This window comes from Electrophorus electricus, chromosome 4 (assembly GCF_013358815.1).
Source record: "Electrophorus electricus isolate fEleEle1 chromosome 4, fEleEle1.pri, whole genome shotgun sequence".
NCBI lineage: Eukaryota > Metazoa > Chordata > Actinopteri > Gymnotiformes > Gymnotidae > Electrophorus > Electrophorus electricus.
Window position 1 is genome coordinate 26,841,566 of NC_049538.1, and position 23,536 is coordinate 26,865,101.

Consider the following 23,536-nt stretch of genomic DNA (forward strand, 5'->3'; position numbering starts at 1 on the left):
CCAGGGTTTAGCAAGCCAGCTTACATTGAAGCACCAATCACCTCAAAACCTAATGCCAGCATTGCAGAAACATACACTGTTATTTACTATAAAGACAATACAAAGGGGAGATGAAGTCAGCTAGAAACAAAGTTCAATTTTCACAAACTTATTTATACCTACATATAAACTAGATTAGTTATTACTCTAGGCACTCTTGAAAGGAAGAGAGCATGGAACTGATGAAAGCTCTGGCTGCTCCCAGAGCCTCAGGGCAAGAGCAGGGGTGTATGTGGGAGTGGAAGTCAGGTAACTGCACCTTTGGCTCTCATTGCGGGTGAAGCCGGGCGGGCACTCTGGCATGCATTCGCCGTCGTGAATGACAAAGTCCACCTCGCTGGGCAGGTGTACGCGGGTGCATGTCTCCATGGTGATGCAGCGCCAGCCCTCAAAGCGGTATGTGCCTGGTGGGCAGTCTGGCACGCAGCGGCCTTCGTGGTAGTAGTGCTGGCAGGCGGCACACGCCCTGTCGCTGCCTGCTTCTGTGCAGCTTCCCAGGCACTCGGCATGGCAGCACTCTCCCGAGTCCGTGCACGCCCACGTCTCACATTTTGATTGGCACACTGGAGGGCAAACACACACACACACACACACACACACACACAGAAAAAATAAAAATGAGCAGATAAGAGGCATAGAAAGGATGAGAGTATCCTAATCCCAGACATGAGACAGCTGACTAAAAGACATCACACATTTGCATGCAACATACAGAAACACTTGCATTGGGTTCACTACACATCTCTAGACCTCACTGTCTAAACAAAAGGCTTCCAGGTTGGAAAATGTTTCAGATGTTTAGTTCCCCAAGAGAGAAAACATTTGATAAACACGCTGTTATCAGATCTACATCCCATGTGTTATTTTACAGAGAGGAGGTCAGAGGTCCAACACAGTGTCAGATCAGCAGCCTGCAAATGGCTTACGGAGGAGCAGGGGGCCGAGAAGCAGGGAGTGGGAGCCGGAGTGGGAAATGGAGTGGCCCTGCACAAGGCTTTTTCTCTGGGCCAGCCTGATTAGTAAACTGCAGCTCTGGCTTTGATACAGATAAATATTATTACAGTTAGGGCCTATTAAGGGGATCTGGGAGGGAGGAGTGGGCAGAGGGAAAGAAGGGCCAGCCAGAGAAGAAAACGGCAGCAGCCAGAGAGCAGTTAGCTCCTACAGCTCAGGAGTTGAACCAGTCAGGCAAAGCCCGGCAGGCTCACTGCGACCCAGGAGCTCCACGAGAACAGCACCAACAACCTGGACTTCACATACAAACTCCTACTAGTAGCCGATTCGACCCCCGCTAACTTCATTGACTATAGTCTATGCTCTTAATTATTCCAGCTTAACTAGCGGAAGTCCTTAAACTTAGTGTGTGCATGAGCATGTAAGACAGTATGTCTTAGGCTAAAGAATGCAACTGTGGCACTGAATACCAGCCAATCCAAACAAAGTGCTATGAGGACAACGAGCCTAAGCAATCATATCAGAGTTCAGTTTTATTAAAATCCCCATCAAAGTCTGCTATATATATACAAATTTAAGGTAAATTTAGCAGTAGAACAGAATGAATAATATATAAACATAAAATTCAACAAATTTTGAAAATTAATTAACACACTAAAACAGGACGTCAGCAAAGAGAAGCAAGATCCCTCATGAACAGCCCAAAGACCTTCAAATGCTAAAGAATAAAAGTAGACTTTAAGTTGGGATTTAAAAGATGATTATGGAGCATGCAGACTTAACGCGAGTGATAGGCTGTTCCAAAGTCTCGGGGCAGTTACTTCAATGTCAGTGGCTTTTCCAGGGCCAAATGTCCTCAGATTTGTTTTCATTTAATTGATGAAACTTATTTGCCATCCATCCTTTTTTAATCTCCAGTTATATAGCTTCCACAAAGACAAAAAGTAATTTGATTTTAGAAGTAAGTAAAGTTGTGCATGATCGACTTACCAACAATGAAAGGAAATTCTGGATAATATGTTCCAAAGGCAACATATATATGGAGAAGAAGACTGGGCTTAAGACCGACCCTTGAGGTACTCCACAGGTAATAGTGGCTGAGGAACGTTTCCAACATTAATTATTAAATGCAAGGCCGTGAATGGCAAGCCAATACTACAGGCAATGGATAAGTATATTATGCTTAACAATGTTGAGTGCTAAGATCTACAATAATTAAGATGGTGCAATCACTAGAATCAACATTAAGTAATAAATTAGTCAATTTCAAGTGGTGTTCTAAAAACGGACAAATGCTTCTAGGATTTTTGCTGAGAAAAGATGATAATTGAGTAAAAGGCAACTTTTCAAAACATTTTTTCAAAGGAAGGACACTTTTGAGATGGATCAAAAACAGGGGGAGCTAGAGTCATAAGTTGCACTTATGGAAAATATTGGAAAAGGCTGAACTACAGCACATTTAAAACATGCAAGAACAATGTCAGTGACCAGGCTGGCATTTTTAATGGTCAGAACACTAGTTTACAGAACACTACATTAAATGTTTTTTTAAGAGAGACACAAGAGAATAATGTGAAAAGGAGAGATACAGGGCTTCATAAGCAAAACTATTTGTACTAAAGAGGGAAGAGTAACACGCTCGAACGGGTTAAAAAAAAAAGGCATGCGAACAGGATGGTGATTAATCAACATCAGAAGGTGAGATAATGTGCTCACTCTTAGCTAAAAAGTCGTGAACATTTCACAAGTATCAGTGGACAGATCTGGACTAGCACTGGATGGATTTAAGATAGAAACTTTAAGTCTCTGATAGTTTTAGAAGTAAAGTCTGAAAAATATTCTAGCTAACACACAGAACCTTTTGAGTGATATCCTAATGAGCTCTCATGCCCTAACCTCAAAGCATGAGCTTGATGTGATTTCAGACACATAAAGCGTAGGTCTTATTATCAGAGAGGGGGAATATTAGAACCTGGTGTTCCACTGATGGATTAGGAGGTAAACTGCTGCACCACTGATGTGGACACGAAAATCTGTGCCAAAGACAAGACTTCAAATAACCCTTAAAATATATTAAATAGTAAAAGCTTTTTATATAAACAGTTGCATCCAGAAGGCAGATAAAGACACTTTTAAAAACACTTTTGTTTTAAGTCTAGAGGAAAGCTCAGTAGTCCACAAAAGATTCCACTCGTTTCATATTATTTTACTAGTTCGAATACATATTCATATCAAACAAAGACCCACTTCTGAAGCAGCTTTGTTTAAACCAAAAAGGTCTATGATCACTGCAAGATTATCATTTCCTACGAGCAGTTACAAATCTGTGAAAGGTTTATGAACAACAGTTCTGTGTTGCTGTAGACGGGGTCGGGGGACAGTGATGAAACCAAAAACACAGATGATCTGGCTTCTAACTGCGTACATGGAACTCCAGTTTGCTCGCAGCCAGGAAAGATCAGCTTCCTTCATGAGCGTGAGAAACTCGACAATAAAATGACTGTACTGTACAGTTAATGCAAGCCCTCCATGGGCCAGCATCTCCTGTTGATGAGAGCCAGTACGACTGTGTCCCTGTTCTGCCGTTCTCTAGAATGCCATGCATTCTTCCACATGTTCAAATCACAAGCCGGTTTCAGACAAGGAGGAATTAATTGAACGTTTTGAGATAACGCAGAGGACGGGAAAAAAAAAACAAAACCTAAAACTAAAACAGAACATTGCCAAACAACACTGCTCGAATACCTGCCAAAACAGGTCAAAAAAAGCAAACACAGCTCAACCCAGTTACAGCTTCACTTGTCAACTTCCCTTCTGAGACGACCGAGGCGTGAGTCAATTTTTAAAAACACCTGCATACATTTTGAATGGGAATGGATAAGCAGCTGTAACTGCGAAGACAGTGCAGCACATACATAACTGCCAAAGTGAGGGGCCAGGAAATGAGAACTGCTTTTCCTTAAATAGCCATATGGCCCTTTTATGGGCTATAAATAGCTGCACCCTTTCCAGCTCTAATTCCAACTGCAGCCGAGTGCACGCTCCTTTCGCCTGGAATATCTCGCTCCCACCCAGAAAGGCACTGCCTTTGAACTCTCAAAAAGCCAGGATGTAGGTAAGGGCTCCCTGCTGGAGCACGCAGATTGTCAGCACTGCTGCTGCAAATAGGGGGGAGGGGATGCTACGGGCGGGGAAGCTGTCGGTTGTGTAGAATCCCACCAAAAGGGGGCAGCGCAGGCAAGCTGAAACTACTTCTCACCCCACGGCAAACAAGGCTGCGTGCCATGTCTGTGGATGGGCCGTGGGGGGGGGGGGGTGTATCTCTCAAACATGCATACCTTCCACTTATGATGACAAGAAGAGGGAGAGAAGCAGGGCCAGAGAGAGGGAGGGAGAGAGCGCATGAGAGAGAGAGAGAGAGAGAGAGAGAGAGAGAGAGAGAGAGCACTGCTAATCGTCCTCATTTCCCATGGCGACCAAACGCAGATGAATGGTACACATGGGGTGTGCTATTTTATTTTTGGGCAGCTCGGTGGCATGTGCCCTCTTCCATAGCCAGGCCCCACAAGCAGCTGGACCCAGCGTGGCGGGCATCCACCCGGGCACGCACAGAGCCCACTTCCTTCCTAAGAAGGAAGTCTAGAGCAGCCTGAGAGGCTGCAGCAGCCACACGCAAGCCCTCAGGACGCGACACACGAGGAATTTGCTGTGGAGACGAGGCAACACACCACTTTGGAGTGTTATTCGTTTAATGCCCTGAAACAGGCAAATATAAACAAGATGCTCATTTCTTTTTAGTCTGCGCAAGGCATATGTGAAGAAACACAGCATTGATTTGCCACAGATGGCGTCTGAACAGTGTCACACACCAGAAGGAATGAGAGATGAAAGGAGACATCATTTGTAGAGTAACCTCGCTGGCCCAGCCAGCCTGCAGCTCAGGAGAGATGTCAGTGTCTAGCCTCAGCGGGGCCCTTCGTAAAGAGCCCCATAGCCTGCTGGGAACATGGATATGACCTGATTAGATGAATCCTGTCAGTTTATCTCAGTGCAAAAGAGGGAGGACTTCTCACTGCCCTGTATGGCAATGTAGAGGAAATACAAACATGTACGCGAAGCCATACACTCACACACACACGTTCGGCACGGCAGCAGGACAAATGATGGACATGAAGGCCCCTCCCAGCCACCTCAGTATAATATCCCTCAGAGCCAGTGCAGGAAATAAGGAGGATTGTACAAGCATAGTGTTAGTGGCCTGGCAAAAGCCTACTGACACACTTGGACTTCGTTTCCCGGGCTTCTGGTCAGTTTTAAGAGGACTGTGTAAAAAATGCCCAGAATATTCTAAGAAAGAGTATAATCAAGGAACAGAATGTTAATCGACTTGTTCACTGCAACAGTTACAATAACAATGTTAAGAACACTGAAGGGAGAGGGATGGAAAGATGAGACTCCATGAAAGCAGAATATGGGCTTGAAATGATTTTAGGTGTTAATGTGTACAATAAAATGATATTAAAATTATATATATATTCATAGAATTATGCTTGTGACAGGATTTAATGAGGTATGTCACAAAGGGGTGCATTTGGATGGGGATCCGGATTAAATCTGCAGTAGTACACATCTTTCATTTACTGTTTTACAAAGAAAGTTCTACAAAGTATTTATCTTAAAGAACAGGCTGTTCTCTACATGGACTGAAATCTACTCCTCTCTTTGTGTGTGTGTGTGTGTGTGTGTGTGTGTGTGTAGGTATTTTACAGTGGAATTATTTTGTTGTGTATAATGTGAATGCTGAGAGCCCAAAAACGTTCAGGAAAATTCATCAGCAAAAAACCCCCTAGAATTTACATTCTGTGAAATACGTAAATTGACGTCATACGCCATAATTTTGTGTCATCTGCATGGTGGCAACGACTGCGTATCAAGAGGCATTTTAATACAACCGAACCAGAGTCAAGTAAAGAACATTCCGAGACCACCAATGTGCGTCATTCAAAGTAGTCCTGGGTGAACGCTGAACACAAAATGAAATAACTCCCATCACGGCCAGCGTCACATACAAGCCCAATGCTACATACGCATGAAGAAAACAACTGCTCTATAAGTAACGCCGCCCTGACACACACACAGACACACACACTGGCATACATGTGCGCACAAAGCCGAATAAGGTTTTTGCCCCAGTAGAAATAATATATACTGAGCCCCACTAGATAACTAGTGCATACCGACAGAGTGACACCCTGCTGCATGGAGAGGATGCGGATGACAAACGCGAGCAGAGGGACCACGTTTGCCTGCTAAACACGCGAGACTTGCTCAGAAGCCATCGCTGCGGTCAGCCCTGACGAAGCACTGCCAGCCGTGATGTTTACAACATCAGGACTGATATGACGCGATCAATGCCCTTCAGTGTTCAGCCAGGCATGATACCTCCTACCACAACAGCTCCTCGACTATTATCATGATGCTTATTAAGCATTGCAATGTTGCAAAAAAAAACAAAAAAACAATAAAACGCCTGTCAGGCAAGGATGCACAAGACGCATTTTCCAAAATACCATTAAGCAATAGCGAATATCAGTTAATTGTTACATTCCTAAAATACTCCTGTTTTCCAATAGCCAGCAGTACAGACAAGCCCGCTGTTCAAAGCTACACCGATACATGTCCCATTACTACAATGTTTACATTGGGACTGACATTTTACTCCGCCCATGGCTACGTGCCGTACGTGTGTGTGTTCTCCACATGCGCGAAACACACCACACAACAGCGCTTGGTAGTGCCTAGTCTGTATACTGCCAGATGACACGGAAATACCGATTGTCTCTAAATATACGATTCATAGTTGTGGACTGTTTATGAAAACAAGACAGAGATGTGCTAGTTTTAACCAGCGCACGGCTAGGAACCTAATATCTTAGCAGTAAATACAGATACAAAAAAGTGTTGTTTATATGTCTACAGGCTTTTTACAGTTCTCTTTTGCTAAGTAATATATAACCTTTTCACAGCTTTTAAGTGGATCTGTCCATATATTCCGCTCATGCATCTGAATGTGCATTTATATAGCATGCGGTTGCACGCGATGTCACACATGTATTTGCCAACGTATTCCGTTACAACATTTGAAACGCTCGCAAGCCGCTAAACTCTCAACCCACAGCCGAAGCACGCGGCCGCGGCAGGCTCGCTCGAGCTCTCGCTGCTCACCCGCAGGGGGGCGGGACCGGGAGGTAGACGGGGGAGGAATGTCTGCAGCACCAATTGTAGACCGACGGGGGCGGTTCCTTATGATTGACATGTTATTGAGTCTAGAGTGGAAATGTGGTAAACAAGTCCTCGGTGCTGCGGGGACTAGGAGGGGGGAAAGCGGTAACTATGGTAATTACACATGCCCCCTTTCCAGCCGCTTTGCAGCGCTCAAAGCGAAGGAAGAGCGAACGGATGCAAGGAGTGGAAGGATTAAATGTTTTCTTTGGCGACAAACCGGTGCCGAGTTAAAAAGCGTTGCTCGTTTGTTTTATGGAGGTTGTTTGGCAATTTTGGCACTGACGTGCACAAGAGGAAAAACATTCTGGAAACAACGCGAATGACTGGCTTACAACATCTACACGAAAGCCAAAATGTGTCACGGTTATTAACATGAATACATTTTTCTAGACCGCACACAGCCGCAGAAGATTATTGTCACGGCTTATCGTCACCTATGAAGAAATAAGGTCATCCAACAATATAAATGCATTTTTTTAACACAGACATCATCTGAAAGTGTAATAAGCAAAATGATATGATGTAAAATGCATTTTTTTTAACGATTTCCCCACCCAGTTTTCTCTACTAGAAGTAACAGGTTGTTTTGTGCAGTCATTCCCTCACAGTTTTCATTAGGGCCGTGGTATTAGCATTGTCTATGACATGACCTTAAAAACTGCTTTTTGTAAACACATAGCTCCAGCCATTACACTACGCAAGACCTAAGACTTAGATGGTCTCACCTTCTCAACTTTGAGCAGCCTAACAGAAAATCCACAGAACTTCAGCCCAGCAAGTGGCTAAAACAGGATGCTTTAGTACAATTTGCCATATTCCTAATGGCCAAAGGTACCATCACAAACAATTTAAAGAGTGACTAACTCTATCTATCTATCTATCTATCTATCTATCTATCTATCTATCTATCTATCTATCTATCTATCTATCTATCTATCTATCTACCTACCTACCTACCTACCTACCTACCTACCTACCTACATACCTACCTACCTACCTACCTATCACTGTGCGTGTATTCCGAACCTATCTCAGGTTACCAGACATCTTCTTCAGAGTCAACCAGTGGCTACCACCACTACAGTACCCCGAGGGGACTTGCGGCAGGACCCCAGGCTGCATCCAACCACATCCACATCCTGTAACCTAAATCCCCCCCAGAGGGCTCATGAATGGATCATTCCAAACACTCAGTGAGGCCACAGAGAAAGGGATGCTTCCTCATCCTTGTCTCATCCGGCAGACGGGTCTGCCTGGCTGAGTCTGCCTGCGTCAGCTGTCTTCAGTCATGGTGCCCCATGAAGACAGGGCAGATTTCAAGAGAGTGTGAAAGTAATAACATACACACTACAGTTAACAGAGGCTCATGGATCAGCTCCATTTTCAACTGGGGAAGCTTAATCACACAGGAGATAACAATAGTTTGAGATGACTATTCTTATGGCCATTTAACAAAGCCCAATTTATCATCCTGGCATTTGTAAACTACAGAATAGTGCTACGGGCAAGACCATAATTACACATCAGTGCTACACACAATGTTGAAATGTATCCTGTGTAGTTTCTTGTGGTGCTGTTGCTTGACTTATTCAATTCCAAGATCGGTGTTTATCAATCTAAGATGGGTGCATATTTGAACATGCAAATGTACACACACGTGGTGACTTAGGTATTAGTGTGTATGTGTGTGCTGGGGACAGAATTTATGCAGGCATGATATTTCCCACACGTACATAAACACACAAACAAACAAAAAAACAAACACACACCCACCCACATGCACACCCACACACACTTCCTCCAATACTCGTTATGAGCGCTGACAGTCTTTACATGCTGTTTGCTTAAATATTTTGTGTACTATATCTCTGAGGCCCTGCCTGCCTGCCTACATGCAGAACATGTTTTCTATAGCCTTAGGGAAGATTGTGATGTTCTGTTAGGGAGGAGAGTTTACATAAATTTGACATACCACAGACTGGTACCAGTAGTAACACAACTGGTAATATGAATGAGAGAGAGAGACATAGATCTAGTGCCTGAGTCACCTTGACAGCCACTGCACTAAAGTGTTGTAAACACACACACCACTGTGAAGGAAACCTTTTAAAGACACTTATAAGGCCATTAATTGACGTAAAACCGTGACAGTTCAGGACGTTCACTTCAACCATTGTCAGTTGGCACTTTTAACAGAAACAAGCTGAGCTGTGTGCTGGTGAATGCTTAATAAGAACTGCTGAACAGTTGAGGTGCATCACAGGAATCAGTCATACATGGAATTATCCAACTGCTGTAGGAGTTTCTTAAAATGATACTGCCAAATCTTTAATGGCATTTGTGTTCAAAATGGCCAAAGGAGTCACACGGACCTAGACAACTACCATTTGCAGTACAAATAATATATCACTATGATGCTGTTTTAGGATCTATATTGTAAATGTGTGTGAGAGAGATTTCTAATGGACAGTGTAGACACAGTACAGGTTAAATGCCAAACAAAGAGGAAGCTTTCTCATACTCCTTTTATGTGTTTGTGTGTGCACATGTCTGCAAATGTAATATCCGTGTGTGGGTTGAGGATACTCAACCCTAAACAGCAGCCACATCTTCCATTAAGGCAAGGTTCTTTCTCTCTCTCTCTCTCTCTCTCTCTCTCTCTCTCTCTCTCTCTCTCTCTCTCTCTCTCTCCCTCATTCCCTCTCTCCCTCCCTTCCCCAGGCTTCTCATTTTGCATATCATGTTGGTGAAAAAGAGGATGCACTCACTGGCATGGAATGTTCCGCCAATATCTGTCTCCCTCGTCCTGAACCCTTCCAAGAAGCTCACTAGCAATGGATCCAAGAGCTGTCCCTTCTCAGGCCACCGCCAAACCACCCAAAGCTCCACACGGGTTGCTCTAACCCCTCCCCCAAGAGGTGAGGGCTCTCCCATGTCCCTGAGCGTAACTGCAACACTGACTGCCACAGACCGTGAACAGGCCCAGCACATCACTGGTACACCTGGATTTAAAATGACACATCTGTATTTTGTATTGAGCTGAAGGACTGGTTAATCCAGCTTCAAGCTCCTGCGTTCGGTACGACGCAGCTGCTCTTACCCTCATCAGGTCATTAGAGAGCTGGCGGACAGATCATTGGTCAGTGGGAGTGTGTGTTTTGCAAAAAGACAGAGAAAGAAGAGTTCTCTGTGGCAGTTCAGCTGGTGTTTTTGCTGTCTAAGGTGAGTCTTCAGTAGAGGTTGTCAAGGGCACTGCGTCTGACAGCAAGACTCGAGCTAATCTCAAATCCCTCTGCAGTCTCCCTCCTTCTCTCTCTCTCTCTCTCTCTCTCTCTCTCTCTCTCTCTCTCTCTCCCTCTCTCCCTCTCTCTTTCTCCCCTGTGACTCTCCTACTTTATTGTCTGCTCTTTTTGTTCTCTGAGCAACCAGCGTTCGTCTGCCACCTTTCTGTCTGGCATCCCCAGCTACTTAACATTCGGCATCTGGCTCCCCACCACACACACACACACACACGCACACACAGTCACACACACGCACACAGATGGCACACACACGGCACACTTCTACTTCTCTCCACTATTGAATGAGGAAAAAAAGAAACTTGTGTGTGGGCTGTTGGTTTTGTTTCTGGGACAAGCCTCGCGCTCCGGGCCCCTTTACAAATGGCAGCTGCTCAGCGACCTGAGTGGGCTGAGAGGGCTAGGTGGGTTGAGTGGGATGTGGGTGTTGAGTGGGATGTGGGTGCTGAGTGAACTGAGGGTGTTGTGTGGGTTGAGTGTGGTAAGCGTGCTGCGGTGAGTGGGCTTAGTGGGCTGTGCTACCATGCTGCTTTTATCCTCACCTTTGTTTCTTCTCTGCTGTCTCAAGTGCTCCACTCTGACAAGCTCCTGACTGGAGAGTGGGACACCCCTGCACCCCGTACATGCCAGGCTCTGCTTCCCAGGAAAAGCAAGGTAGAGGCTGTCAGCTTGCTTCAGTACCAACTCCTAAACACCACCAGTGGAGCTAATTTGGTTTTCATTCAAAGTTGGGTTTAACTTCACAAATGACAAAAAAAAATGGAACATTTTTCTCATTTCGTAGCGGACGGTGCCTCAGCAGATCCATCAAGCGGACAAGAAGGCACTAAGGGTTTTATGATGACTTCCTATTGCTTGATCTTGCCGTGTCTGATCTTGGCTCATCAGAAGGCGTGTGGGGGGATGGGATGGCATTTAAAACCCCCTTACTGTCCCCTATTGTTTGAGAGAATGGTGCCAATGGGTACCAGCTTTAAAGCAGGGATTAAAAAGATCTGATTATGCTAAGCAACTATTAGCGAGGTGTAAACAATGAGGCTGGTAATAGCGCATGCTGAATAATGAGGCAGCCTAATATGGCAGTGCAGTGGCACAAACACACCAGAGAACACCATAGTGTTTACAGTCCAGGCCTGCTGGCCATACCTCTCTCTCTCTCTCTCTCTCTCTCTCTCTCTCTCTCTCTCTCTCTCTCTCTCTCCTTCATCTCTCCAGCCCTCTCAGCACTCATCTGCAAACACATTTGAACTTTTCAGCCTATAAAATGAATCAAATGTAAATTACACCCATTTTGTAATCTTTAATCACTATTGACACTAACAATGTCAATTACCTTTAAGTGGCCTTTCATTTGGGCTCTATAATGAGTAAATGAGAGATAGTTACCAGATATGTCAGAGGCACAAATCTGACTGTAGGGACAGACATATCAGGGTACAGTGAGGACAGAGAATGCACGTGCATGTGTGTGTGTGTGTGTGTGTGTGTGTGTGTGTGTGTGTGTGTGTGTGTGTGTGTTTGTGCGTGTGTGTGTGTGTGTGTGTATGTGCGTGTGTGTGTGCGCACGTGCACGTTTTTTTGATGTGGATGGAACAGGACAGCTGAGAAGCCTAAAATGCTTTCTCACTCCCAGTTGGCTACTGGTGATATCATCATTCTATTCTCCCCTTTTCACCAAGTCTTTTCAGAGTTCGCTTACTACGCTCACTCCCGTTCTTTCTCCCAGAGTTCTGCTTTCCACTCTCTTTGATATCTATATGCTATACGTGGTGGTAGCTGGTAGGCACTGTGACATTAAAAACAAACCTTGCTAAACTGAAGTCAGTAAAGTGACTCATAGTGCCTATGTTGAATGTGTGTGTGTGTGTGTGTGTGTGTGTGTGTAGCTCCTTTACCACATAATACTGTTATTAATCATCCTTCTTTCTTATGTGCGTCCCATTTCTCTTTCTACTCCTCTTGCCCTGATAAATGCACACACATGCACGCTCACACACACATGAAAACAGATCCATTTAACCATGACCCGTGAAATCAATCATTATGGTCATTTCAAAGCCCTGCCCAAGAGGGGATCTTCTGATGTCCCACAAGAGTCATATAGCAAACGGCCTGCGTGGACTAGTGCTTGGGGGGGGGGGGGGGGCAGAGACAATGAACAGTGAAGCAGACAGGGTTGAAACAGACAGACTGATCTCTGTACCAGACAGGTGTCCCTCATCTGCCATAACAAGATGGAGAGCGAGAAACAGAGAAAGAGATAAATAGGTGCAGAGAGAGAGAGTGGGACAAAAAGGGAGGGAATAGAAGAGAGAGGGGAAGGAGAGAGGAAAAGAGTGAAAGAGTGGCAGAGAGAGAGAGAGAGAGAGAGAGAGAGAGAGAGAGAGAGAGAGAGAGAGAGAGAAGGGCAAAGGGAAATCCACTGAATTATCTGTGGACCAATTACAACCCCCCACCCCCACCCCCCACAAACACCCCTGTGCCAGATTATCTTTGAGTGGGATTAGGGGGGGCTGGGTGAGCTCTGCATCAGAACAGGTGAAACGGCAAACCCTCAGCATGGCTGTAGCGTGCTGCCTTACTTTCTACTGCCCAGCTGAAAAACACACATCAGCTCCTCATAAACTGGCACACCATTCAGCCTCAGACCTGCCCCCCCCACACACACACACAAACACAAATACAGAGAGAGAGAGAGAGAGAGAGAGAGAGAGAGAGAGAGAGAGAGAGAGAGAGAGAGAGAGAGAGAGAGAGAGCAACATGTTGCCCAATGCCCAAGAGATTACCATAACAACAGAGCTTGTGAAAGCTCAGGTGGGGGTAAGAGGGATAAAGGGGGTGGTTATGCATGGTCCTCTAAAACACACACACACACACACACACACACACACACACACACATCAGGGTTTAGATGAGGCAAAGTCGCAAGAAACAGTATGACTCAAAGAGCAACAGAAGCCCAGGAAATGAGGGAGAGGAGAGGGAGAGGAGAGGGAGAAAGAGAGAGGAAGAAAAAGAACAAAAAAGAGAGTGATGAAGAAGGAAAGAAAGAGCCACAGGAAAAGCATTAACCACCACGCAGAAACATGACTTCCAGAAATGATTGAAACACAATAGCTTCCAACCCCGATACACACCCCCGAACAAACAATGGGCCCCTTTGTGCAGTGTTGTGCCACAGACACAAGCAGCGCAGACACAAAGGCACAGCCAGAAAGCGCACAGACTGAACCCCCTCCCCACACACACACTCCGCATGGCCCACACTCACCCCTATCCACCCAGGCAGCGACACGCACAGGGCAAGGCAGAGGCACAACGGGGGCCCCTGCTCTTAAAACCATGCCCTTTGTCTGCCTGTAGGCTGAGACCCCCCACACACAGAACTCCGCAGGCTGGAAAGCAGTATCCACGCTGGCCAGAAGGGGGCCAGTGAAGCTCTCCAGTGGTGGAAGTGCACGTGTGTGCGTGCAACTGAAGTGATGGGGGGGGGGGGGGGGGAGGATTGTCATGCTTCAGGCAAAAGCAATGTACAATTACATGTAGCAAAACAACAAAAACAAAGATGTAAAAGCCCTCGTCTGCAGAACAGCGCCGAGGTGTGTGTGCCAAACACAGATCTCTCAGGCCTTCTCAGGCCCCACACACACACACGCCACAGACAGCTAAGCAAATAAAAAACTTCAATAAATGGAGAACAACATGGAAGACCAATTTAAAACATCATCAGCAAGCCAACATGCATTATGTAAAGTTGAATGAATGATTTTCTTTTGACAGTTGTCAGATTCCCACATAAGCCCTTCAAAAGTTAAATGCAAAAGCCAACCACTACACACACATCCATTACAAGCTGACAGCTGATTTTTTTTTCCCCCTACAAAAGCAGGGCACCGTCTCCTGAGTGTTTGGTGGGAGTCTGAATAAGCACTCTGAGTCCTCTTCAGCTTCATTCACACAGCTCAGTCAATGGATTAGTGACCCCCCCCAACACACACACACACACACACACACACACACACACACACACACACACACACACACACACACACCCTATGGCATTTCGTGTATTTACTGTTCAACTCTACCTTCTTCAAATATCAATTAGAAAACACACAAAAACACATACACAAAATAGTCCTCAAGTATGCATATGTGCTGTCTTCTGTTTAGAATGTTTGATAGAGTATATATTAGTCCATGTGACAGCTGTGTTGCCTATGTATGCCTTAAAGCAGGTCTTTGACAGAAAGCTTGCTAATTAAAAAGATTCTTGCACAGGTTTGAGTGTGCAGATGCTTTTTCGTATTAAGCTTGCATTATGTAATATGCAATATATAATAGGCAAATTTCTATGAGCACATCTCTGGCAGGACCCCTTACAGCTGAAGGTCTTCCATGAACAGAGGTGCACACCTTTCTCTGTCGGAGAGGAACCAACGTCCTTGGCTACAAAAGCTCGGAACACCGCCAGGGTTAGGTTTGGCAGGAACTTCCTACAGAGGACTGGTCTCCTTGAACTGGTAAGACCGAAGTTGAAAAACAATACAGTCAAATATTAACCTAATGCATGTGAGCACATACATATTATATTCCCCCCAGCATGTGCAGATCGCTGCTGCTAGTTCTGCTCGTTAGCCGAAGCCTTCGTGCCATTCCGGCTGCTGATAACCTCAAGCCCTGGACAAACGTAATTAAAAACAGCAAAAAACAAAAAAAGCAAGTAAACAAGTTACAAACACATAAAAACATCTTTAGGAGGTAGTGCAAAGCGAGTAGCTAATAGGGACTTGAAACAGGAAATCACTCAATACATTTTTGGTCAGCTGGGTTTTTCTCTGTAACTGACGGTCGTCCGCATTGAGGTGTGATTCTAAAAGATTAGAAGGAAAATCCAAGGGAAAAAAACTAAACCCCTGCACGCAGTCACTGAGTCCATGTCGACCTTCTGGAAGAGGAGTAGTGCTATGCAGAGTGTGCTAGAACACAAAGGTGTGAGAGACAGACTGGAGGTGGCCTCTTAATCAGTGAGCTGCCAGTCAAAGATGGTGAGAGTGATAGAGAGTGAGGGAGGCAGGTAATGAAGGTGGTGGAGAGAGAGAGCGAGGGGGAGAGATGGAGGAGGAAGAGGGAGAGATTTGACAGGAAATAGGTCAAATCAAATTCAGCACAAATATGCAAATTGACATGATTTGAAACAAAGCAACGGGCTTTGTTCAACGCAACTGTGCTCATGCTAAACAGAAAAGAACAGTGTCTGCACAATTTTAGTACAGGTCATAGCAGACACACAGAAAACAGAAAGTGCTGTGGGCTGTTTGTACACTGTGTGTGTGTGTGTGTGTGTGTGTGTGTGTGTGTGTGTGTGTGTGTGTGTGTGTGTGTGAGAGTGTGTGATGTTGCAGACCTTCATAGCCCAGACCAGATCTGACGTGAATTCCTGCAGACTGACATTCCTGAAGCTCCAGCACACCTGAAGTGCTTTACAAGCGTGTACCTCTCTCTCTCTCTCTCTCTCTCTCGCTCTCTCTCTCTCTCTCATCGCCCAATCACCCTGCCCTGCCAGCGAGTACTAGCAGCCCACAAATTGCACTTTGACGAGGGGCAGACCCCTCCACCTTTCTGTTTTCTTTCTGAGAGCACTGAGAGCAGAACACATTCCAGATGAAGCTTAGAAGACACATGCACACATGCTGTACATAACATCCTCCCATACTGATTTGTTGCAAATCCTTCTGTCGGAGTTATGTGAGGCTATGAAAGCACTGTGCAGTGGTTTATGGGACATCATGTCTGGCTGCTCAGATCAGCTTGACTCATGGGAGGAGAGTGAGGAAACACCTCTGAAAAAACAACCTCCCACGGTCGTTTTCACTCTTACTTCGAGTTATTTAGGACTTTCCAACGGACCGTGAAAGGAATATTGGTTAATATGAAAGGACGGGGCCAGCAACACTACTCCACCTATCTGCTTCCTCCACAGGGCCCCTGTCTGTCACGCAGTACTTCAGCCTCCACACCAAGCATCCTGATGTTGTAGCCTGAGTGATGTCTGACTAGACTGTTGCACATAGAGTATGTATAAACCCACAGGACTGTGGATCGTAGAGTGTGTTTTGGCGAGATAATAGCATACGTCGACGTGAAGCTGCATGTCGCCTGCCACATCAGCAACAGATTTTCAACTCTTCGTGATCCCACAACACACAGGTCCATGTGTCAAACATGGCTGGCTCAGGAGAAACAATGCAAGCCACTTCCTCTTAGCCAAACCTTTAAATGTTCCAGATCCAGAGACTCGGTTTAGCTGTACAGACAATAGCTGAATTGTGGGGTGGGAATAATACAAATATAACCATTTAATTCTAGGAATATAAACAGAGGACTAAAATGTAAGAGAGGGAGAAAAAGCAAAGCTAAATTAAAGCCAGAGACTGCAGCTCCGAAAGAGGGGACTGAAGTCACTAGAGTTGGTGCTGCTGGATGTTGCTTTGGGTGCTGAAGAGGGTAAGTAAGTTTCCCAGCACACATAGGGTCAGTCATTGCTGTTCGTTTATCTTTCCTAACTGAACCAGTTTTGCTCATCTGAAGCATAAACTACGGCGTGACGTGACACTCTTACCTCACACACACACACACCAAATGCACAGCGCTCCTTTAGGAGGGATGCCTTGCTTCTCTGTTCAGTTTCAGGTTTCCCGTGATTGTTGTGTTGTAGCTCAGAAAAATATGTCAAACTGACCCCCGTCCACTCAATCTCTCTCTCTCCCTTTCTCTCCCTTTCTCTCTCTCTCTCTCTCTCTTTCACGTCCTGTCTCCATCTGCCTCTCTCCCTCACGTTCTCCAGCTCCTTCTTCCCTTTCTCTCTGTACTGGCGTAGGGACTTCTGGACCAAGGGTCATAGACATCTACAGGCATCTCGTGCACTCTGGTGAGGAAGGGGCTGTTTTTGTTAGTATCATTTTCTAGCCTTGGGCTTGGGCTCTAATTGTCTTCTGGCTGTAACAGCATACATTCCCTGACTTGCTGACAAGTTGTTTTTTTATTACTAACAATATGCAGAAACTTGTTCTCTCAGTGTGTGACTGAAAAGAAGGGTCGCATTCTTTCCAAAACAGCCTTTATTTTAATACTTTTTTTTTTTTGCCTGCTACCCAGCACGTATATAGTGTATTTGTGAGTGTTGAGTCTTGTGTTTGGTTAATTCTTTTAATTTGTGGGCATTGAGTGATGTCTAGGTTGTGTTGAATTAAGTAGTTATGTTTTTGATAGCAGCTTTTTCATTGATAAGGTCTGTATGTTCTTCGAGTAATTGATAGTAATGTTTTTGATTTCCAGCTCATCAGAATGGTTTCTTGGTGATATTTAATGCCACCAACAGTGCTCTGTTGTTCACCTTGGTTAACCTGACTGCTGATGTGTCACCTAACAGACAGTGAAGGGGATGGAGAGGTGGGTTGGTTCAACAGTTGGTTCAAGGGTTGACTGATTTCTAACATGTTGCCAGAAGTATACGATGGGTGTACAGTATCACATGTTGTGTACATAGTTGTCTGTTGTGTTCAGTGAGCTAAGTGAACAAATTTTAGTATCTGCAAACCCCATTTTAGACAGATTTTTGGCTAATGTAGTGTGCTCTGTGAAATACGTTATATTGTATAAGGTGAATGTTGGTGTTGTTATTCATGTTACATGTGTTTTTCTGACACTATATATCTCATACTATATAAAATATATATTTCCCTTTTTTTGAGGAAAAGACCGGAGAGCTGAAGAGCACACATGTTTGTGTTTGTGTGTGTGTTTGTGTATGGCCAAATGTGTGAGGTGAAGGAGTTCATCAGTGCCACAGAGTCTCCAGCTCTCTGCAGGCAGATTTGAACTTGTTCAAGCAAGTGTGTGTTTGTGGGGGGCTCCTAGCCTGGCTTGGCAAGGCTGTTTGCTGTTCCCTTCCAGCCATCCCCACCTCCCCAAACCACCGGCACACAGGACTGACCACTGCGCCAAGGGGAGGGAGTTGTAAAAAAAAAAAAGAGTCATGTGTAGGGCAACAGGAGCTTTCATGAAGTGCTACAGCATCTGTGCAACATGTCATATGTGTCCAGTGGATGGTTGTTTTGTTAGGCCATGGTGTAGCAGCATGTGTGTGTGTGTGTGTGTGTGTGTGTGTGTGTGTGTGTGTGTGTGTGTGTGTGTGTGTGTGTGTGTGTGTGTGTGTGTGTGTGTGTGTGTGTGTGTACAGGGGCACATGTGTCACATAATGACAGAGAGTTAATCAGACCACTGGTTAGTGCGTCTCTTCCATCTCATCAACAATTTCCATGTCCTCTAGACCCACCCAGCTTGCCCACAGACCCCCACCCCCCGCACATAAACACACTACTTGCAATCAGACTCCACCCACACCCATTCACCTCCTCTCTTCTCCTGGAGGTAGAGGAGTTTCGCTTGCTGCCACAAAGCTAATGCTTCCGTGACCTTGCAACTGTCCCTCCAACCTTGCCGAGGCACAAGGCTAGCAGAGGCCCTTCATGTGGGAGGAGTCTGAGAAGGGGTGTTGTGGTTTGAGTGGCCATTCTATTTATACTGACTCCTCCCCCATGCCTTTATTGAATCCAGATGTGAGGATGCAGACACAGATAGGCCCATTCTGTTTCTCTTTCTCTCACACAAACACGTGTGCATGTGCACGTGCACACATGCACACACACACAGAGGGACAATGAAGTGCACTCACGTGGGTGTGTGGTGTGTGTGTGTGGGAGAGAGAGGGAGAGAGAGAACACACACATAGCTCACCACTCAACATGACTCACTTTAAGATTTCAAAGTCAGTGTGCATATATATATATATATATATATATATATATATATATATATATATATATATATATATATATATATATATATATAGCAAAGTAATAGTTATATTCTGTATGGTTTGAGGTCATTGTGATATGTCTTATATCTTATCTTACAGTCTCAGTTCCTCAAACAAAACCAAAACCAAAAAACCTGGGTCACCTAAGGCAACCATGGAGGACAAAAACATTTACGCATAAGCTACTGTTTAATATTTCAACAGTCATAGTCAACATTTTACACATGACCCAGACTCCAGCCCAGCCCAGTGCACAGTTGGGTTTCATTCTCTCGCTCTGTCTGTCTGTCTGTCTCTCTCTCTCTCTCTCTCTCTCTCTCTCTCTCTATGTCTCTCTTGATCTCTCTCTAAACATGGTGCTTGAATGACAATGTGCGCTTTTGGAGCAAGGCTAAATGTGTTCTGACCCATGCTGATGAATAGCCCGCCTGTGTCAGCCCTCAGAATCCTGAGTGCATTGAGCTGTGGGGGCCTCCAGAGGCTCATGGTCAATCCTGCGGGAGTCCTGCATCTACTCATCTTCAACATCACACAGTCTTAGTTCTAGACTGACTGGAGGATTTTAATGTCACTGTTCCATGGCTGCTAATAAGTGCATCAAATGTGTATCACCTAAAGTGGTGAGAAACATTCCATTGTCTCACTGATCCTAACAACAGATAGAGATATCAGTAGGTTATACGCAGTGCATGTACCTGAGTATATAATGCAGAACTCAGTGTCAACATGTTATTTTCTTATGCCTATTCAACATAAATAATTTGTCAGGGAAAGGTGCTTTTTTACAAAATGTTCAGCTTAACATTACATTGTGATAGAAGCTCAACACCACCTGCTAGGATGCTATCTCTTACATGATTTCACTTGTTTACTTTAAGCTTCCACCCAGAACTATCACTAGCGACGGAGCCATTTTTTCGACACTTGATTTAGGCTTCATCCAGCAGAACATCCATGCAGTGGGACCACGTTCAGATGCACCCTCCAAGCTTAGGGACGCTATTTTATCTTAAGTGTGGCGAGCGACCCGCTCTGGCTAGTGTAGGTGCAGTGAGAGTCGGGGTTATCTTTGCAGCGGGGACAGACCATGTCCACGCACGCTGCTATACAGCAGCAGTGGGAGGCTGACAGTGTGACTTTAAGCGTAGGCATAGATTTGAAGGCAAGGCTTAACCTTCCCCCAGACGACGGCAAGCTTTACTGGAGAAGAAAAAACAAAAACCAAAAATGACCCGTATAGCACAGCACGGCCTACTCGTGGTGGGAGAGGATGCTCGAGACGAGTGTCTGGCATGACAGAGACGCTGCTCCCATCCACTCTAAAGTTAGTGTGACAGACAGTAAACAGTCTCATCTGTGGAAACGCCAGCAAGGCTGCAGACATCTGCTTGGACCCAGCGGGAGCGCGACTGAGGGTTCCAGTTGTGCACCTGCTTGGGTGGGATGAACGTCTGCAGTGACACCAGCTCTGCATGGTCCAGTACGCATGCATGGTCCAAAACCAGCTTATTTTCCCATTTCCTGACAAATCCTGGCACAACAATTGAAGGTGGGGATATGCTTACCGTACCGACAGGAGGAAGTATCTCACACTCACACACCCACATGCACACACACACACACACACACACACACACACCTGCAGTTACTTTACCCAGTTAAGATACCTGCTGCAAGTCTGACATTCCAGAAAGCTTGGTGAGGGGCCCTGAAGGTTCACAACAGTTTAGCCCAACACACCACACTCACACACACATACATAAACACATCGTTTTATACTGTAGTCTGGACTTTCCCCCTTCTGCTTGTGTAACTTGCTGACACTGAAGTAGTCTGCTGGGGCTCCGGCTAACGTCCTCCAAGGCCAAAGATACACTCTAAGGTCAGACTAGGACCAAACTGACTAGGAGTCTGAGCCCTGGCTCACCAATGGGGTGGCCAGCAGCCCCTAGACTCCATGGGGGAGCTAATGGGCTTAGGCGTGGTGTCCAGACTAACCACGGCTCTGCTAAGCCTGTTTGGCCAGCTGTCTGTCTGTTGAAGAGCTACACGAGCTCACGAATAAGAGGCATGGGAGGAAGGAGGGGAGGTGGAATGGTGTGTTACCAAGGAAACCTACCACCACCACCACCACCACCACCACCACCCCTACACCGTCCATTTGAGTGGAACAGAGAGTACCATCATGGTCTGTGGCAGCCCTATACGAGGAATGCCTCCATACGTGCATGTGTAATATGTGTCTGTAAATCTAAGATAGGGGTTGAGAGAGCGACCGAGGTTCAAATCTCCATCTGTCTGCAGTAGGCTAAGTGCCCTGCATTGGGATTTGAATGGAACGCAGGGTAAACCCATCCGTGCGTGAGATACCTTGGAGGTGAGGTGGGTTTATTTAATGAAGTTTATTTAATGAAATCCAAATCATGTCCTGGCTTTGGTTGTTACCGGTACAATGTTAAATCATAAAATGTACCTGAATCAACACTTTATCATACCTAATGCTTCATTAAAAGGAGAGTAAGGCCCAGACCACAGTGATGTAGAAGCCTGAAAACTGTATTTTGCTAAAAATATAACAACATAATGTGAATTGCAGGGATAATGTATGACAGCAATAGAGTCCAACTATTGGGAGTTGGAGCATTAAAGCAGAACAAATGAGATTCATCAACAATGTATTTCAGAGAACACACTGCATGGATGAGAAGAAAAACCTGTATATTTACACTGCACTGGCTTAAACACCAGTAAACACTGGAGTGTTTAGAATTCAATCTTTCCCAAAGGATTTAGATGAGGATTATGCAATGTAGTGTCAACAGCCAAGTGTATTCAACATATGTACGCTGTCAGCAGTGTCTGTGCATCTGTGCTTGAACATAGCACGGTGGGAGCGTCTGGTGTCCACTCCTTCTTGGGTCCCCACTCGAGTGCGGTAAGGGCAGATGACGGAAGGACACTTAACCTCCTGACCGGAGCTCCCACAGGCTGGGTCCCTCTCCCTGCTCCTTGCTTTCGTTCTCCTCTCGCCGCTCCTCTGCTTCTCAAGTTGCTGCAGCTGTTAGCTGTAGCCAGGGGAGATGCAGACAAGTCTAGGACTCACTCATGCTACATGCCAAAGGGGTTTCCTCACGTACAAACACACCCACCTGCACTCAAACACAGACACACACTTTTTTAACTCTAAAAGGCATTACAGCAACCCATGCAAGCATCGTTCAGCAGGATATAATTGCTTAGATAATTGTGTTTAGATTAAAGTTAATTACATGTACTACATAGGCTAGTCTACAACAGAATGTATTTGTCCACATAATTATCACTTATCAGTATCTTCCCATTTTGTTACATGCTATGGGTGCATCTCTGTTTGAAACAGAGACAAACACAGATTCATTCAGAAAAATCTACTTTAGCACAGTGCATAAATCAGCAGCTGGGCTCTCACCAACTCCACCAGCACTTCAAAAGGCTCCACAGTCCAAACATTTGTAAAAATTTGTGGAATCTAACATGCCTAATTGCGCCAGTCCCACGAGTGCAGAGCTCGACACTATTAGTCAAACAGGCTGATGATATAGAGGCTTTTATCAGAGAGGAGGTCTATTTCAGGAGCGTGTCTGTGTGTGTCCATTTGTGTGTGTGTTTGTGTGTGCGTGTGTGAGTGCGGAGATCACACTTCAGCTTTATTTACAACCCAACTTCCTGAGCGGGCCACACAAGAATGGCTGGAGGGGCATAGGGCCAGCAGGATACAGGGAAGGCTGCAAGAGTGTGAGTGTGTGTGAGTGCGTGTGTGTGTTGGCATCTCCTCCCAGGCTATTCTCGGACATGAACGCTGACTTAAGTAGAGCCACAAAGACACACATTCGGATATATATTACTGCACACACTCTCCAAAGTTGTGTTTTTTGGCTAATCTAGCAAGAATAATTATTCTCCCCTGTTCAAGAAGTGGTTACTCTATTTACAGAAGAAGGGATTTGCACATCATAAAGAACAAACAAAAAATTCACACAAGCAGAGGCACGCTTTGGCCCGATCCTAGCTCCACATGACCATACATTAAATCCATTTA

At 45.3% G+C, this 23,536-nt stretch overlaps 1 protein-coding gene across 2 annotated transcripts in view; it reads right to left on the reverse strand.

Annotated features, from left to right (window-relative positions):
* igf1ra (insulin-like growth factor 1a receptor) overlaps nt 1-23,536 on the reverse strand; it is a 71,571-nt gene that overhangs the window by 17,924 nt on the left and 30,111 nt on the right. For both annotated transcript variants that reach the window (XM_035525026.1, XM_035525025.1), the window contains exon 3: nt 299-602. In XM_035525026.1, coding sequence (XP_035380919.1) covers nt 299-602 — 304 coding nt within the window. The remainder of the gene's footprint in view (nt 1-298; nt 603-23,536) is intronic.